This window comes from Taurulus bubalis (assembly GCF_910589615.1).
Source record: "Taurulus bubalis genome assembly, chromosome: 1".
NCBI lineage: Eukaryota > Metazoa > Chordata > Actinopteri > Perciformes > Cottidae > Taurulus > Taurulus bubalis.
In genome coordinates this window covers 11,142,176-11,162,109 of record NC_136589.1, presented here as the reverse complement: position 1 = coordinate 11,162,109, position 19,934 = coordinate 11,142,176, and the positions used below count along the sequence as shown (strand labels likewise).

At 42.8% G+C, this 19,934-nt stretch overlaps 1 protein-coding gene across 2 annotated transcripts in view; it reads right to left on the bottom strand.

Annotated features, from left to right (window-relative positions):
* The window catches only part of atrn (attractin), a gene marked incomplete at both ends in the record, with an annotated part of 130,817 nt that overhangs the window by 54,360 nt on the left and 56,523 nt on the right, over positions 1–19,934 (bottom strand). For both annotated transcript variants that reach the window (XM_079230781.1, XM_079230782.1), the window contains one exon: positions 11,772–11,833. In XM_079230781.1, the coding sequence (XP_079086907.1) occupies positions 11,772–11,833 (62 nt within the window). The remainder of the gene's footprint in view (positions 1–11,771; positions 11,834–19,934) is intronic.

Genomic DNA, 19,934 nt, shown 5'->3' with positions numbered 1-19,934 from the left:
GCTTCACATTGGCTGGCAAAGGATATGTGGATTTGCTTATGAAAACTTTTGTTTTTAATAATCATTTTATGGTGACCCCTAGAGGCAAAAAATCTCTAAAGGGTACCCTAAAAAAAAAAAGATTGGCAGAAAATGTCATCTCTCTGGTAGCTAATTAGGGAAATGTTGCAAACACTTTTTTTTTTTTAAATGAATTTATACTCATTTTGTTCTAAAATTACATTTGCTAACACACATCTGTTATTTTGGAGCCGCTTAATTTGTTCCTTAAATGACATGTTAAAAAACAGGTTTGTGCACTCTGATTCTTTTTGCTTTCACAATTTGTTACAATTACATACGGCAGTATGTGCTTCATTAAACAACACTGTGTACAACATGCTCTGGGTACCAATCTTTTTTTCTTCAGTGTGATCTCATGTTATTTTGTGTTTTTCCAATCTTTTTCACATCTCATATTATCATCTCCAAGTCATGTGACTGCCTCATTGGTTGCTGACACTATATGGTGAGGCCACACCCACTTTGTCTGGTTGGTAAATGCCCCAATGAAGACCTACAGCGGTCAAAATAATGTTTGCTTTTTTAATATTTCCTGTCTTGTTTCAAAGATTTTGGAGTACCTGGATTGCCTTCCTATTTGTGTACTAATAAATGTTGTTTCCAGGTTAAGTAGGTTTTCTGCCTGACATTCATGCATTTGACTACTTTAATAGAAACACTGGAAAAAGAACATTATAAATGCATGCCAAATAAAAGACAGAATGTAGAAAAAGAAGGTTGTGCCTCAAATCAGTGGATTATAGGCTAATGTTGCATTCACACCAAAACGCGTCAGTTTACTCGCTCGACAATACAAGTGTGTTCACACCAAAAGGGGGGCGTGGCTTATATTCGTTGCTTATCTCTGTGAAAAGAGCTATCATTTCCGCTATCAACCATGGAATATATAACCATTAGTCCCAAAACCGCCGGAACATCAAACGCCCTTGTGTTTAAGTTCATAACACCATCCGTAGCCGCACACAGCTCGGTGAATTTCACCGACTGGCTTATCTCCGTAAAAACAGTTATTGTTTCCGCCATCCACCCGGACAATAACCACTAGTTCTGCTTTATACTTGTTGTGCAAATGGGTTTCTGGGTTCATAATATTATCTGTAGTCCCACAACTGCGTCTGAATGACGGCCGCTACCAGCGCTACTTCAGGCGGAGCAGCAACAGTTTGATTCAGCAACGGCAAGACGGCGGCGATGATGGGCGGAGCTTCTCCACGCTGATTGGCTGACGCAACTCAAACGTGTCAGTCGCGCCGCCTGGTGGAGAAGTTTTTTTGCAACCTATCGCATTTGTGCATTGACTTTGCATGTAATCTGGTCGCGCGTCAAATTCGCGCCGCGTTTGGTGTGAACGCAGCATTAAGTAGGTTGATTTGTTCAGTGATGTATTGTAGATGTTAATTTTTTTGCAATATAGGATACTATATTGCTACCTATATTGGGTGATACTTTTACTACAATGGATGAAATGTGTTGTGATTATGTACCTGTTCGCAAAACAAAAAAAAGTGTCCCAAACGGCAGGTTTAAAAATGATGGAAGCTGTCCGTGTCAGTGGTGGACTGGTGTGTGGAAAGAGAGAGTGCATTATATCGAGCTGCCGAGGCCAGAGAGGTGAGCTCTGACGTGTCATTGGCTAACCTGACAGTGAGACAACAGCCCAGGGCAAACGCCAACAGACCGGCTCTGTTGTCCACAGCCAGCTGAATACTAATCCAGCCGCCTGCCCGCCGCTGGCTTTTACCACAGGGTGAGGAAATTAAACTTGCTCGCCGGCCAAACGCCATTTTGTTTTCACTACAGCCGGATATAAATTTGCCTCGTGAACCGCACACCGACCCAGTAGCCGCTCCGCGCTCCAATTCTGGCCGGTACTTGTCATCGCTAAAAAGCCTGCAGCATGTTGGGTGGTGGGACACTTTCAGGCTCTCTAACCCGGCTGAAATGGAAGCAGCGCTGACCATGTAGCAGAATACAAATGTCTGTATAATCTCTTCAGCTTTGGTTAGTTTGTTTATCCACTCCTCGCACAATAGGAGTGAGGGAAAAGTTTCTCTTTTGGTCGGAGAGACAAAAAGGTAAATGGAATATGGCATGTCCTCATGGGTTGGAAGGAAGATTTGCAGCCAGAAGTAGGGCTACCTGCCCTTCTTCGTAGATTAGTTGAATAATTGGTTGTTTTTTCATGCTGAAAGACTGATTTCCAAGAAAGATTTAAAGTGGTTCATTTGCGTGATTCTTTGTTTGTAGATCTGTCGATTAAATCAATTTATTGATTCGTCTACTAAGATTATTTTTTGGTTGAGGACAAACAGAAGCATGCTGCTGCAGTGAGGTGCGAACAGGTTGAACTGCGCTTTTTTTTCTTTTCCTTTCTTCAAACAGCCTTGTTCATCTGCCAATTCAAGGATGTTAATTAGCTACAGATAATTAAATTTGCCACCACAGTTATCGTTTCACCTCTTGAGACGAGAGGCTTATGGCTAATAAAAACTGCCGCGTTCGGTTGGAAAATTGCACTTTTTGGAAGTTCAAAGAAATAAACAGCCTTTGCAACTATTTGTTTTTGTGCAAATACACATCTATTATACTGAACATCTGGATGGGTGCACTGATATTCACCTGTAGGAAGCCATTCGAGGCTGACAACTTTCTAAATGTGAGTTTGTTGGGGAGCATACCATCTGTCTGAGATGTGATCTAGTGAAAAGAACAGCATTTTTATTTATTTTTTTAAACTGCAGTGAAATAGGGACGAAAACAACTGAGGGAATGGAAGGATTTAGAAATGGATTGGTACTAAAGCAGCTTCCCACTAAAACCTGGAGCAAGCCAATGCACCTCTAATTCTGAACAGGTAAAGGGATCAGACCAGAACCAATAAAAGAACTGGCAGAAAAAAAAAATTAAAAAAAGGGACTTATCCAGAAGTAATTTTCAAAGACGATGCTTCTCCTCAAACAAAAGCAAAGGCTTGCAAAAAACAAACAAAAAAACGCACAGATGAGCGAACCTTGCATGCGGCAAGTGACCCGAAGCGCTCAAGACACCTGGGAAGGCCGATGGGAAGAAAATACTTTGCCTCCCTCTTGGGACTCCCCGGGAGGGCGTTACCGCCCTGTTCATGATCCCTTTGCTCTCCTGCTTACTCATTAGGTGAGGAAGAGGAGGAGCAGCAGCAGAGGGTGGATGTGCTGAGTCAAACCGACTGATCTGAGTCATTTATTATTAATCAGGACGCAGATCGGCTTTCAGCTCCTCGTGGATCTATCGGGGGAGTTTAGCCACGAGACACCTTTATGTACTCCCTCTATCTGCTCCATCTTCTACTTTAATCTCACCGTGGCTCCTCGCTGATGACCCGACAATGAGGTCAGCTACAAAGAGAGAGTGTTAAAGAATGCAAGATAGAGGTGTGGGGGGGAAGGAGAGGGAAGAAAAAAGAGGCAGACAGAGGAGGAAGATGAAGAGAAGGTTGGAAATGTGGAAGGAATAGGAAAGAAGGTGGAGAAAAGCAGCACAGAGATAAAAAAAAAAAAGACACACCGAGGCAGGAAGGTAAACGGACAGGCAGCAACAAAGGCCGGGATGAAGATGGAAGGGAGTAAGAGGAGGCCGAGATTCACAGAGAGAAAGAGACACAGGACGAGAAAAGCTCGGAGAGGAGGGCTGGCACAGGACCTGCAGCAGCCCCTGCTGTGTGCCCGGGGAGGCCCCTTAGGACAGGCGGACAGGGTTCGATGAGAGTTAAGTGTCTCTCTGCCCCTCTCTGGTTTTCTCGAGGGGAAGAAGGGGGGAGTGAGTGAGAGTGTAAGAGGCACATTTTTGTTGACATGTACAGCATACTGTATATGTTTGTTTGTAAACAGTGACAATCTGTTTTAGTTGTCAGTTCAATACATTTAGTATATTATAATCATGATGTTGATATTCATATTTTGTTTTCTAATGCTTTGGCAACATTATCGTTTCAAACTGTCATGCTAATAAAGCCACATTGGAGGGAAGAGAGAGAGTTGACATTATAATATATTGTGATCTGTGGCTTTAATAACATGTATTTTGGTAGATTCGGTCAAAAAACTGATGGCAGTCAGCAACAATTTAACAAACATTGCCTATAATGAATACATTTTAATACCAATCAACTACATTTTGGGAAACTGCTAATTCAACATTTCAAAAAGTTTTAACAACATTCACTTGACAGTTGGATAAAATTATAGCTACACGGTTTCTGTTGAATTCTTTTTCGCCGCAGAGTCCTCCACACTCTGTCCTGCTGTCAATCACCTATCAGCCGCCATGTTAGCGCTGCTGGTGACGCTGATGGAGGCCGACGTTTGTGTACAAACACAGACGAGTGTGAGAGGAAAAACAGCGAGGCCTCCGCGCTCCAGGCTGCACATCACGGTCTGGGGGTCAATGTCACTCCGTTTTTCAACATATCAAGGTGATGGATTGCTGTCCGAGTTCTGAAGACGGAGGCTTCCTGCTCGATAATGAAGCCACCGAGAACAAATGCAACGGGGGGGGGGAATAATTGGGAACGATCTGTCGTCGGTAAAGTGGTCGCAATTTAAATTGACATTTTGAATTGATTGTATTGAGCAGACTCCAGCACGTGCACTGTTGCAGTCTGAAGCTTTGAAGATGCGGTGGAGAAAAATAAAAACCCTGTGTGTGTGTGTGTGTGTGTGTGTGTGTGTGTGTGTGTGTGTGTGTGTGTGTGTGTGTGTGTGTGTGTGTGTGTGTGTGTGTGTGTGTGTGTGTGTGTGTGTGTGTGTGTGTGTGTGTGTGTGTGTGTGTGTGTGTGTGTGTGTGTGTGTGTGTGTGTGTGAGAGAGAGAGAGAGAATCATACAGCTCAGAGGGCACACAGCACCACGGAGTGGCCGGTCGCCTCCTGTGTTTGAATAGAGTGTGTTTCTGAGTGCATGTGTGGTAGTGTGCGTACAAAAGACCGAGCGCTTGCGCTGGAGAATTTCTGTGTCTGAACCTGCAGATGTGTCGAAGGAGGACAAATAGTGAGATAACGATCACTAACAGAATTATTTATGTTTCTGTTGCCACTTCAAGGTGCCAAAATATGCACAAGTGGCCACGACCTGGACCAAGAGGTGTGTGCGTGTGTCAAGTCCTTTGAACATTTACTCAGTAGCGGTAATAGTAATTGTAGACATCAACAATTGCTTGTTATAATTCCAAGGCAATACATTTATAATGTAATTCTGACTAGTAATTATAATTAAAGATATCTACAATTCATTACTCATGAGTCAAAATGTTGATTCTTGATATGTCTTTTTTATATTTCTCTTGTTTATATGTACGACGAGAGCAATGTGTAACCAGAGTCAAATTCCATGTATGTGTACACACACTTGGACAATAAAGCTGATTCTTATTCTGATGTTATGTAACTTATTAACAACTAATCCATGTTTACCATTGACTTATATTCCAATAAATTACATCTATGATTCAATTTTGACGTCGTATTAAACCAAGTTGACAATACTCACTAGTGGAAATGTTCATTGTGGATCTCTTTAACTTAATTACAACCAGTAAATGTTCACCGTTGACTTCTATTCAAAATAAATTAGAGGTATCTACTAGTGGTGTGTCATTTCGTGTCGAGGCTTCGATGCGCGTGTCGAGTAATCCAGGTAGATTTTGGTGAAGCGCGTATCGAGGCTTGTGTTGATAACGTATGTGGTGACGTTCGACATCTCGCGAGCCGGCTGTACCACGTACGTACGTGTGTGTGTGTGTGTGTGTGTGTGTGTGTGTGTGTGTGTGTGTGTGTGTGTGTGTGTGTGTGTGTATATATATATATATATATATATATATATATATATACACATACATACACACACACACACACACATACATACATACATACACACTACACTGATTACACGTTAAGACGCCGCAGTGTTAGTGAATGCGTCTCCAAAGCTTTTCCCTGTGTTTGAGAGATGGTGGTCAAGCGTTTTCTTTCTTTCTCAAAGAATATAAATCCATACGTTCTAAATGAATCAATCCTGAAAAGCAAAATTAAGGAGAAGTACAACACTCCAAAAAGTGCAACTAGCAAAAGTTGCAGACGTCTGCCAAAAAAATAAAACACCAACTTTGAACCGCAAATGAATAATTTATTTAGACTACTTCTCGGAGGACCAGTACCTGTGTGACCCAAGCTGCTTTCAAGACCCTTCATTCCCCCCACAAAACGTATAAATTCATGCAAAATTTTGGCAACAGCACCGGCCTAAAAGTGTCATTCTGGCACACGTGTCAAGCGGAGGTTGAATCGACAGCGGGTGGTGGAGGAGGAGAGGACAAGAGCTTGCATGCTGATTCAGGAGACCTGGGAGTGACGACACTAATCACCCCTCCGCTTTAACGAGCTAAATGGTCGAGAACAAGGTCGGCGAGTGGAATAGCACTGCTGCGTGCTCTCTGCTGCTGCATGCTGATGGCGATGCCGGCGCTCAGGGTCCTGATGGTGATTAGCAATTCGTTGTCGGGTCGACAAACCAGCGAAGAATCCAACCGAATCGCATCTCCCCTCTGTTCAGAAAAACTGGCAGTCATCCAATATGAATCACTAATTCGCTTTTTTTTAATTTTTTAAACACGATAACACGCCGTAAAGGGAGGTAAATTAAGATTATTAGATGTGTTTTATGTTTTAATAATTAATTTCAAAGGAGGGTGACATTTCAAGGGTGCACCGGTACTGATTGAGCTGCGTGTAGGTCGTTAATGTGGACTGTTGTGAGGGAACATGTCAGCCGGCGCTCACTAATGGGTTTTTACAGCAATGCTTTCTGGGCAACAATGGGGCTTTAATAGCAAAAAAGAATAAAGACACAAAACCTCGAAACTGCACAGAATACTTGTTAGTGGGATCAATTTGTTTGCTTACTTCAGGTCTTTTCGTGGGATTGTTTGACGAGAATAATAATAAAATGTCTCAACTTACCCGTGCACCTGTGTGCTTCGGCGAGCAGTTGTGCTAATGCTTTTGTCACCGCGTTCTCACACCATGGCTGACTGCAAGGATTTTCCACGACTAAGGCGTACATTTGCTGAGGTTTGAACCTCAGCAAGCCAACCACTCGTGCGTGCGTGCGTGTATATATATATATATATATATATATATATATATATATATATATATATATATATATATATATATATATATATATATATATATATATATATAAATAAAATAATTGAATTGGCCTACTTAACACATGCATTTTGCCCGTCATCACATACAAGACTTCTCGGATTGATCTTGAAAGAGTTTTCAAGTTGAAGTAAAGGTCAGTGAATGTGCTGAAGTCTTATTTATTTGACAATGAATTTGATGTATAGTGGACTGTGTATTCACTCTACATATGTATGAAGACAGGGGTTGACGACCCGCCGCATAACTCTTTTAATGTAAAAAGATAGACTGTCTAAAAGAAGAGGACAGTCATCGTGACGTCACCCATTGGTTTCTATGCTGCAGTTTTGAAGCCTTGGGTTCGGCGTTGTGGCAGTCTCCATGTTGGTTTTTGGCAACCAGAAGTGACAGAGAGAGGGAGGACCTAAGTACAACCGAACAACATTTACATAAAATGAAAACTCACTGTGAAAGAGTTAAAGTTGTAAGACGAAAACACAGACAACGCCGTGGTAGCAAACTGTCAATGTCCTTCTGCCATAAAGCAAAACCTGCTTTATGGCCTATTCTAGTCTAACTGGACCATAAGTTACTAAATGAACATCATGCTGAATTGAAGACTTGAAAAAAGCGGTTTAGATCATAAACTCATGTTTCAATGTCTACTGAGGCAATAAATCGAGAGAAGTTGAGTCATTTTGATTTTTCTAACTTCTCTCTTTGCAACCAGAGGAGTCGCTACCTTGCCGGACTTTACAAAGACTGTAGGTTTAAGGCGCTTCCACATTGGCTTCACTCTTCAGAACCAGAGATTGCCGCCTTATTTAAAAAAAGGACATAAATCAGAGCCTATTCTTTCTTCAATAAACGCAAGTATCTTTGAATAGAGTGACACTGAGTTCTAAAGCTTCAGGGGTTCTCTTCCCGCTGCGACCAGCCATGCACTAAAAATATATGCAGGCACTTGGGTTGGATGTAAGTGCAAACCCGAAAGCTTTGAGTGTTTAAATATTAGCGGTTTACAGCACAGATATGGCAGAGTGGTGGTCTCTCAGGGTAATAAGAGAATGTTCTGGGATTTCAGGCCGCGCTGACTATTAGAAGTCAAATGTTTTTTAAGAGCTGCCACAGCGCACCAACGAGTGGCCAGTGTGCTTGTGGACTAGTTTTTCTCCGGTTACTTTAATGTATCCATCAAAAAGAAAGGGAAAAAAAATAAGGTCACACAACAAAGAACTTGGATCCCACTTGATTGCCACACTGAAATATGAACAATTGGATGAATATGAAATTAAAGAGTTATTTTTTAACTACATATTCGTGTACAATTATTTTCTCCAAGACAGCAATCTGTGTAGGTTAAGTCTCTTTCATGTGCACCTTTGCTGAACTGCTGCTGAACATTGACTTCATAAACCAGATAAACTATTTAGAAAAACATAAAAGCAAACTTTACTTTTATTAGTTTTGAAGGAACTCAAACTACTTGGGCGAGAGAAATGTAGGCTAGATGATGTAAATATCCAGACTGCAAAAACGGCCACGAGAGTAATACCTCCGTGACAAATATGTCCCAGTGTGCAATGTTACAAAAAAAAGGTTGCATTTTATGATAGCTTTTTTAGCTTCCTCCATGCAGCAATTTAGACTTATGTAGCCAAGAAATATGTCATTCAGGTCACTTTTACTTCAAAGGGTGCTCGCTTTAGCAGCAGCCAAGTTTTAAATTAAAAACATGACAGTTTGAGTGAAAAAAGAAGAAGAAAGAAAGCTCACGAATACATTTTCATGGAATTTCCAAAAACATTTGGGATTTTTTTTTTTTTTTTTTTTTTTTTTACATTCTCAAGGGATTTTCCAGGCCTGGAAGAAACTAGACAAAACTCTGTTTGTATGACATTCATGAAAAAGTTCTCCAGAAATGTTGAAAGTTCCTGACTTGAGTTTAAACAGAAAAAAAAAGTTTAGATTCACTTTTAAAAGCCATGATTCAACATAATGAGCTGGTGAGAATCTGCCGGACAGCTGGACGTGAATATTGGAGTGCATTTTATTGTTGTTACTGCTGATGTTTTATGCATCGAGTGTTTTTCCTCAGCGGCAGAAAAAAAAAAATTGCTTGTGCATCTTTGCTGGTGCTGCAGATAACGGGACGGCACCACCTTCATCCGTCCCCACAGGGAACACGGCGCGGAGTGAGAAAGCACCGAGAGCGAGCAAGAGTGAGATTAAGACACAGAGGAAAGAGAAAATCGTGAGTGGAGAAGAGCAAACATACATTTTCCACGTTAATTAGCATCCCTCTCCTCCCCCGCAACACAAACAATGCGCGTAGCCCAAAGAACCAGAAAGCAAACAGGGACACGGCTGCGAGCTCGCTAACTTTAGGTCTACTCATCTGTGCTAAAATCAGTGGCAGGCAGCAAACACATCAGCACACACGCACACACAAAAATAAGACTGAGCTGTGGGATTAAGAGCAAATCAGAAGGAGTAGTGGGAGGCAGGGAGGCGAGAAAACAGAGGGGAGTAGATGAGAGGGCGATGGAACAAGGGAGATTGACGGAAGCGAGGGACAGAAGAGAGGGGGGGCGGCAGAGTGAGGGAACAGAGGAGGAAAGCAGAACAGAAAGGAGAAGATGAAAGGATAGTGAGAGGAGAACATGAGGGGGAGGGAAAGAGGGAGGCTGGGAGAGGGAAAAGAAGAGAGTGAGGGAGAAGGAAGGAAGGACAGGGGCGTGCAAAATTATGAATGGAGGCACGAGAAAAAGAGAGGGCGCAGAGATGGAGGAGAGGAGAAAGTAAACCGAAGTGGGAGATGGTGAAGAGATGAGAACAGAAGGAAAAGGAAGGAGCAGGGAAGGCAATACAAAAAAAGAGAGGGTTGGGGGGTTCTGTTCGTGGATTGCTGCGAAGCCCGCTCTGCTGCACACAGCCGGGCGCAGGCTGCACGCTCCGAATGCTGACATGCAAACATTCAGATGCTGACACGGGGGTATAAACATGCAAGCGTCACGAGAGCGAGCAACTGCAGGATCTGCATTTGTCTGCAGAGGGAGCGAAGGTGTACAACAGCACGTGTACTACTGCAGCTTTTACAGAGGAATACCATCCGCCAACAAAAAAAAAAAAAAAAACTTCAAGAGTGGATGTTGATTTATTCAATCGATACTGAAACACACTGTTATGGAACATGATTATATTGGCAAAAAAAACTAAAATGTTCAAATCAACTCCATCTAATCTCTCCTGTACATGGCGGCTGGATCAATAAAAGCAGTATTACTTGAAAAAAGCCGAACATTCTTTCAGGACGTTGTGGAGACGGCGTGAGCACAAACAACGTCTGAGCAACACGCAAGCACACTTACAGGAGCGAGAAAAGACACACGCATGCGGTCGCATGAAACACACTTGTGTACCCGATTTGTGGCACCTCACATTATAAAAAAAATTGAAAAATAGAAAATCAATAACACATCAGGGCAGTTCCTGAGGTTTCATCACAGCTCAACACGTGTTCAGCCCGACCAGCAAAAAAACAGTGCCTCCATCTTTACAAAGCAACACGTCGCTCTGACACGGATCCTTGAGAAATGCATTTTAAATTCTCCTCGATGTCCAAAGGTTTCTGAGGATACCAGCAACTAACTGTCTGTCAGGGTTCAACTTAGGCTCATTTAGCTCATTGTACCTTATGTTGCATATGATGGCTGTGTATCTTCCAGCTTGGGAGTTTTAACGAATATTTGTCGCAGCAAGAAGAATAATATCAACTGTTGGAAGTGGGGAAATGTCTCGATGCTAAAATGCAAAGCGATTGTGCATCGATTAAAAAGTCTGCTCGCCGCGAAGCTAATTCATGCGCCGTAAAATGCCATCGGCGTTCAGTGCCCTGTCTGAGAGCTGCCATGTGAAAAACATATTTTTGTAAATGAATGCACACTTGTAATATGCAGAAGGATTTATGTATTTATATAATATTTTGGAAGCACTTGCTAAATAGTAGGGTGGTTCAGATTTAATCCGACTGCTTTCAGTAATTGGTGGAAAAAGTAGCAAATATAGAAAAATTATGCAAAATATGGCGATGCACCGAGAATAGTCAACTTGGGTGGACCTCTGTTTTCCCTGTTTACCTGCAGCAATTAAAAGCAGGCGTTGGTGCCTGTGTGTGCATAAACGCTTGCATCAAAATAAGAGTCGCATCCTTCACGTATAATATAGTTTTTTGTTGCTCGACCCCGTTGTACAGTGACGGTAAATGAACCTTGCGTCCTACGTATATGTCGACAACTAAGCAGCTCCTATAAACCAGTGAGCTGCAGTGCTTCTTCACAGCTAATGGCTGCTGCACACATACAGGCACAGCGGAGCAGCTTTGGTGATCCATCAGCACGGTTCACACTGCAACACACACACACACACACACACACACACACACACCTGTGGTTTGGACCAAGTGAATTGAAGTTGGGAGTGTGTGTGTGTGTGTGTGTGTGTGTGTGTGTGTGGGGGGCTGCTCACCTGAAGAACGTGACAAAGAACTGCACCAGATCCATGAAGTTACTGTGCTGCGAGAAGGCGATCTGCAAAAAAGGGGAAAGAAAGGGACAAAAGGCAGCGTCAGAAATCTGCTTTAATAGGGGAGATTTCAAAACAGGAGGTCAGTGATCCATAAACACGCTTGCTTCAGAGTGGAGTCGACCTTGTAGGTCTGTCAAAAGGCACGCGATCGTACAGGCTGCCTCTGCTCACATATATTATATACACACACATATATACACACACACACACGTACTGTATGATGATTTCACCAGATGAAAAGCAGTGTCAAGATAAACAAGTTTTCTTCCTCATGGCGCTCCTTATTCGCAACTACTGGGAGGTTCCCAGTCCGTCTGCTTATCTGTGTTCCAGACTGCACGCCTGTCAAAGCAACAACATGGCAGCGAGTCGGGCCTCTCCGCTGCCCACAGTCTGTGCAGCAGCGACAAAAAGATGTCATTGCTGCACATGTGGGCTGAAATACTGAGAAAGTAATCATCACAAGAGCAATTGTACCAACGATATCCTGTCTTAATCAAGGTTGCCAGGGGGACCATTGGCAGTGCCGTGCCATACCAACCCTCCTCCTCCTCACGCCTACAACCCCCTGAAAATGCCTCGCCGTGAACAGATCCCTGCAACGACACACCACTGCCCCTCTCTGGTAGCATCGGGGTACTGCGTCTTCAGGGCCCCCGGCAACAGAATTCCCCTCACACATCCTTCCTCCGAGGTGACACCTTGGACCAGAACTTATCATCGCTCCTGCTTAATTTTCCCCGGCAAAGCGGGGATTTGCATGCAATTCGGGCTAAAAGAAAAATTAGCAGGAGGCAGAAGAAAGAAAAAAAGAGAAAAAAAGCAGACCAAAATATGGGAACTGCAGCTCTGTGCACGTCAGATTAGTTTATGAATACTTAATGTGATCAAGAATTACAATACATGCATACAGAGACTTGATGGGTAAGAATGTGTGTAAATCTACAGTGACGTTACACAAGAACAACTCGGGGGCAAAGGCAGTGGCCTCTGCAGTGAGATGACGGGGGGTTGTGAGTGTTTTGTGAGCGGCCCCGGGTCTAATTTACTGGTGTAGTCAGCACCATCTGGCTCGCTAATGTGTTGCTGTTGATTACTGTTGAGAGCCGAAACCTCAGTGTGATCATTTTTCTCCAGACTGTTGAACACTGGAGAGAAGTTCAGGGAGCCCAGAGGAAACTTTTAAAATATGTCGGCCGTGGCGTTGACCTCATTGGGCAAACGGCGCAGAGCGGTTTGGCGTTGGATTCCTTGGGTAAACGCTGTAGACAGGATGTGGCACTGATATGCCAAAATGATGCATTGAAGCTCTCGTAATATAAAAAATGTCTTTGTCGAAAGATTGTTAAAAAAGACGAGTGTAAATGATAGAAATGACCGCAACCGTAAAAAAAAGAAGCCATAAACCAAGTTACGCAATGCCGAGGAGGGATAATAATTATCTGTAAACTCATATCTCATATTCATGGACTACTTTAATGCCTTTGTTTGAACACTGTAAAGAAAAAAAAAAGTATTTCATGCTTTATAAAGAAAAGGTAAACACATTCTGTAAACAATTTGGCTGCAAAATATTTAATCAAATTAAGATTTTTAAGACCTGCCATTTCTAAAGCTATTAAAAACAAATTGGCTTTCTTTGTATAATCCTTTGACATGTAAATAGTGACCATTTGTGAAAATGAGATGCACGATCAAGCGCCAGCTGTGATTATGCGCGTGCAAACAAATAACTGGATTGTATTTTTAGACCGGTCAAGATCACAACTCCAACATGGGATATCACAGAATCCCCTATGAATTGTTCGATGTGTTTGTTAACATCATTACTTGTAAAAAAATATATATATATATTAATAATTATTATTCTAATGAATTATTCCATCAGGAAACGTCTCGTAGTACACGTATCCTCACACACATACAGTGCCCTAGTCTGGTCTTGGTCCTCCTGACGTCTCACCCTGCCTTGGTCTTGGTCTCAAACCCTCGAAGTGTCTCGGTCTCGATAAACTCTGGTCTCAGTCATGACGTGGTCTTGGTTTAGGTGGTCTTGACTACAAACCGAGCTGAAAGCCAGAAAAACAATATATCTTTTAGATTTTTCTTACTTCTTACGACTCTTTGACGTTCCAATCAAAAATACTCTAAAACTCTCCAACGTGAGCAGGATTAAAAAAATAAATAAAGTCGCTCCTGTACCTCCAAAAAGTACTTTGCTAACTTTTTTTGAAATAAGTTTCTAAAAAAGGTGCCAATTAGGCATCATGCAATTTACAGAAAATGGTTTGGCGGGAGCATTTTACTTCCTGTGCTCATGAATGGTAAAGGGAGGTAAAAATGAAAGGATTAGAGGAAAACTATTGGAGATTGTGTGAAACACTGAGCGACAGGGTTTCTTTCAGAAGCAAAGCTTAGAAAAATCACAGAAGCCTTGTCAGCCGGTGCTTTAAAACCCGGTTCGCTTTGTGACAGCGGCCTATCAAAGCCATCTACTCCTCGAGGTGATTACAGATACATTAAGGCATTCTCTCGTCACATGACACAATAGTCCCCTTCAAGTACAATGCAAACTTCCTCAACACAAAAAAAATAAGTCAATCAACCTATGACATCGCCGCCTAGATTATTAACGATATTTTAGCGGCTGATCTTAAGTGTCAGCGGTGTGCGGTGCTTTGTCACCGAGTGGCAGGCTGGCGGCGGGAGGCCCGGTTGACGCTCTCGCTCTGTGCCCAGCGGAGGGGGACTCTTTAGGGGCCACAGAGGATTTCGCAGCAGGGCCTGTCAGCCCGCCGCCGGGCGATGTGAATGTGACATATTCAGCTTTTTAATGGCTTCTGACAGCTACATTGGAGTTTTGAAGGAAAGCGGTGGGAGGGAGGGACGCTCAACAGGTTCCAGAATATAAGAAGGACAGGATAGAAGGAAACGGAAGTTTTAATATGGCGGAGCTGGAACGTGTGTGTGTGTGTGTGTGTGTGTGTGTGTGTGTGTGTGTGTGTGTGTGTGTGTGTGTGTGTGTGTGTGTGTGTGTGTGTGTGATTTGTAAGTGCAAGAAAGTAATGTTTTACAGAACATTAATTCTTTAGTTTGATTGTAACAGCAAGAAAGCCACAAGCCAAATGCAGATCAACTTTTTATCTATATTTAATTATATTTTGTCTAATTTGTGAGCATTTTAAGCCATGCTACTGGTGTGGCTGTAGGCTCATATCAGCATGTCGGTCCAGATTGACAATTGGTTCGATTGCATACAATTTTGACCAGACATTTGTGGTTTCCAGATGATTTATCCGTCTAACTTTGGTGGTCCTTGTCCTCTTGTGCCATCATGACATTCAGACTTTTGTCTATTAGTTAAATGCAACGACCACTGGATGGATTCCCACAGAGTTTGTGGCAGACACTCGAGGTCGCCTCGGGAGGAATTGTAATCACTTAGATAGTCCTGATGTGGCACCTTGCATAGTAGCTCCTCTCATCAGTGGGTGAATGATTCCTATGTAAAGCGTCTTTGAGTATTCAGAAAAGCGCTATAGAAAATCCAAGTATTATTAAACTTTACATCTCGTGCCATCATCAGGTCAAAGTTTCAACGTTGGTTTATATCTGTAGAAAAAAAATGCTTTCCCACCAGCCTCAGACTTTTTAGTGTTAAATATTGCAATGAAACTACGGTGAACAAAGGTAGCAGCAAACACTCTATATATTTGCATTCATTCTATATGTTTCAGGTAAAACAATTTATTTCAAGTCATTTTCTATATGTAACATGCATATTATCTTTGCATAAATAATAAGCAGCAGTCTGACTTTAAGCTGCTGCACACTGGGCAAAACCGCTCAGTTTGTGTTTCCCAACCTCTGTGTGTGATCAGTATCAAAACACGCCCATCAGGCAGCCATGCATGGCCCAGATAAACACTCCACAAGTCTACACAGAGACGCAGCTGATAGCTACAGCTGCTGCTGCTACTCCACAGCGGGGTATTAAATTGGAGGCTGTTCTAATCTCCACCATATCATGACATGTTCACTAAGGCACGGAACAGGAGATCACAGCTCTTTAATGTAATTAGTCTGGGATTTGAGTTTCATTACAAACATCATTAAATTCAGATCCATTCTTCATCAGGAGAGAGAGAGGGGTGGTGGGAGATCTCCTCGCTGACTAATCTTGGTGCTTTGCTGATGCGAGCTGCTCAACGGTAATGAAGTCATCACAGAATACACGTTGGTCCCATCGTGTAGGACCTCAATGTTGGTGGGTCAACATGACGATATCAAAGTGTCATTCCTGCAATCCAACATCTGTGATTTGCAGACGTTTGGTAGCTTATATCCGATCGGCATTTTTTTTTGTTGATATTTTCGAAGAACTAAGGCTGAACGGTTCAGTTTGCGGGGGTAAACAAAAAAGAAAGTGTGCTGCTGACTGACTGCAGGTTGGGTGGTGAATGCAACAAGTGGCGGCGACGCAAACGGACAAACTGTAGCTGCACACGCCACTCCAACGCCATATCCTGACCACGTAAACGGCCAACAGAAGCCACCTTGAGGCGGGTGAGCCTGAGATCTAGCATGAGAGAGAGAGAGAGAGAGAGAGAGAGTGAGAGAGCTTAGCTTGCACACAGCCCACTCTGAATGCAGCATGTGTTTCAACTTAACATTCCACTTTGCCCTTGCTCTTGCTCCGCTGCTGTTTATGAACCGCTTTCCAACACTGCGATCTCTGCCTGCCAACTGCTGGAGTACCAGCCGCCTACAAACACACACAAACACGTATCCCAGTGCCAAACTGCAGTAGACCACTGAAGTCAAGGAGAGTGAGAAAAAGGCCAACAAAAGAAACAAATGAAGAGCTGTTATTAGGGAGAGATGATTTGCAGACGAGGAGGCAGAAAAAGAGGAACAATTTAAAAACAGAAAATGTTACCTCGCTGCCGAAGGTAAAGCTCCATGAGTGCTAGGAAGAGAAATGAAATGCTATGCTAGGGGTTGATCATCTTCATGATCCCACCCAGCAAGACGGAGGGTGAGGTGGACCGGCGGAGGCCGAGAGGGGGAGGACTCTCTCAGAGCTGCACCGGAGGTCTCCTGAGTTTGGCAGCAGCTGGAGCCCTGAAGCTGAGAGGGCTTAAATCGCTCACAAGGCAGGGAGTGGAGGATGGAGGCAGGAGTTTTATTTTTTTCTCCCTTGCAGTAGGAGGGCAAGGGGGACGGAGCTTTGCATGGGGCAACCAGTCAAATCACTTCCAGAAGTGATATCGGGGTGGCACACATACGGGCAGGTTGTGCACAGAGCACACGGTCCAGGTTCCCGAGCTCCTCCGTGCGCCCAAAACCAGTACCAGCCAATCATAGCGGTGCTTTTAATCACTGCATCAAACTTCATCCAGAGTTTATTCCTTTCTTTATCGAGCTGCAAAGACACCCATGAGTAAACTTTTCAAAATGCCGCATGTGTAAGTATGTTGATACACCGTTATATTCTGCTCCAGCTCTGAAGGCAATGGCAGTCGTGTGATTAGAGTGAAAACTCTTCAGACATCAAGAAATCGAGTTCCCGTTTTGTCAGACCTACTTACAAAGTGCCTTTGCAAGATCTGAGATCTGTTGTTACAAGTGTACCCAAGAGAGGAGTCTTTGTTTCCCCCCAAAAAAGTCCATTATTGTCTATATCAGGACACGACAGAGTGTATTATCACGATTAAACTATGGCAACAATTATTTTAAGTCCAGAACAATATCCCGAGGTGTGCAACTGTATGATTGTTGTGGACACCTGCTAGACAATCAGAAACAAGTATCTTCTGTGGCCGCAGTAGAAGTTCACTCAACACAGAATGGCGAGCAAATGAGCAGTTTTTACAAATTAAAAAGGATGAAGGCAATTACAGGCAGTAAACACCCGACATCACAACTTTGCCGCCGGGCGTGCAGTAAGAAAGGGCTATCGAGGGACAGTTTTTTGTCATGTCAGCGTTTCACCGGCGTGCAGCTGTGACTGTACGCAGAGGCTTATTCACAAGGAGACACATCAACGCTGAGGGAAAAGATCCCGCACAGACCACATTTCTCCGGCGACCGCCAACGTTTACATTCTGCCATTTTAACCGGCCAGCAGAGAAATGTCTCGTGCACATGAAAAAAAGCACATCATAAATTTGTAGATTTTATTCAAAGTGCATGCATGCATATTCTCAGCAAAATTAGCGCCGCTGCAGTAGGCGAGAATTCAGGACAACTCAGCCTGTTTAAGTTTGCACTCATGTTCTTCTCCAGTGAATCATGCTTTTATCATATTTATACATTTATCATATTTCATATGTCATGCTGCTCTTGAAATGTTTACCTGCATCTGTTCAAACAGTTGGACTCCATAAATAAATAATAAATCCAGCCGATCGATTCGCTCACACTTTTCTCTTTTCGTTCACGTAACAGCAAGTCATTTCAACTTTCCCTCTCCCTGACATCTCATTCACATTCATTCCAGTCATCACCGACACCGCCCATGTTGTCAAAGCACAAAGCCTCCCATTTATAGATTTCAAGCGTCATATTGAACCAGTCAGCTTTCTTCCCTTGAATCAACACGATACCCGTCAGCGGATGCTAAACCTTAGATGTCACAGCTGAATGCGTCTTTCTGTCAGTCATAATTAAATCTGGCCAGTTAAGATTAATCTATAGCAGCACAAAGGTTCCTCTGTTGTAGATTTCAGCACACTAAATTGTGTTTATTTTTTTCTATAAATACATTTATGGTTTTCGGGGGTTTAGACCTACATTTTTTAAATCACGTTTCATTATGAAAGTTGGAAGGCAACGATCACAAAAAGGTTCGACTGAAGCACAAAATGCCTCTCGCTTCTAATCGAAGTGAACTCTCTGGACTCTGGCCGGTGTTGTGGCTGATTTCCTTGATGAAGACGTCTCTCCCCTTATCGTTGTTTTGGTCTGGGCTCCCCGGCTGACTGCTGAGCAGAACAAGGCCACTGCGACTATCTACGCTCGATGTCCCCTTTTAATCAGTGAATTACACCACGACATGTCATGTTAAATGAGCTCTCATGGGATGTCTTTACACATAAAACAATCTAAACAAAATACTTAATATTACGGGTCTTGAAGTGCGGCGGCGTGCTTGGCGATGTTTACGTTTTTTAAATATTAATAGCTCTGCGAAAAAAACAGCACAGAAATAAGGATCTGCTGTTGTTTGATGGAGCAGGAGCTCACAGCCTGTGGAGTCTGTCGAGCTCCACCTTTCACCGTGATTTGTCAATTCAGGTGTGTGAAACCACCCAATGAAATCCCTAAGGACGCACCCAGCCACCTACGCTGCAAAAAAACACTGGCTTTCAGTCAGGAGAGACGGCAGCTCTGCTCCGATCAGCTGTTCAGTTTTACTCTGCGTGACGCGACACCCGACCATGCGATGGTAAAGAGTCCATAGTACATACACACATACAGCAGTGGTGGGCCGTCAGGGCCTGCTAAGCCTTCCTTGCTGGCCTAAACAGAAAGTGCGAACAGCTGATCCACTGCAGGCCTAGTTAGAAAACCCACGGCCTGCCACTGACATACAGAGTACACACATACATACAGAGTACAAATGTTGTTCTTGTTCTGAAAACTGTTCTTAAAAAAACAAAACTGAAACATGCACATTGTGTAAACATAGCAAATAGTTTGCTTTTTTACAGTACATATTTTGACCAAAAAATATATAGTAAATATTTTGTTTGAAAACAAAAACTGTTGTAATATTAATCTTTCATGTGCACACACCCCATGAAGCTTGGTCTGTAGTATGAAGTTATTTCTCAGTCCCATTTTATCTCAGTCCCTCTCTCATTTTGATGAAAGTAGTGAGACGACACTTCTACTCAATAAAACAACAAAAAAGACAACAAAAAGACATTAATTTACATGTATCTACCATTTTATTCATATATTCCACTGCTTTTGTGAAGACCTTTGATAAACCAATTTACATCCCCAAAACAGTTCACATGAGTGAAGTTATGTTTTCACAAGAGATATGAAGAATTTCCCAAATCAAGCTTCAATTGTTCAGCTTTAGGGCCATAT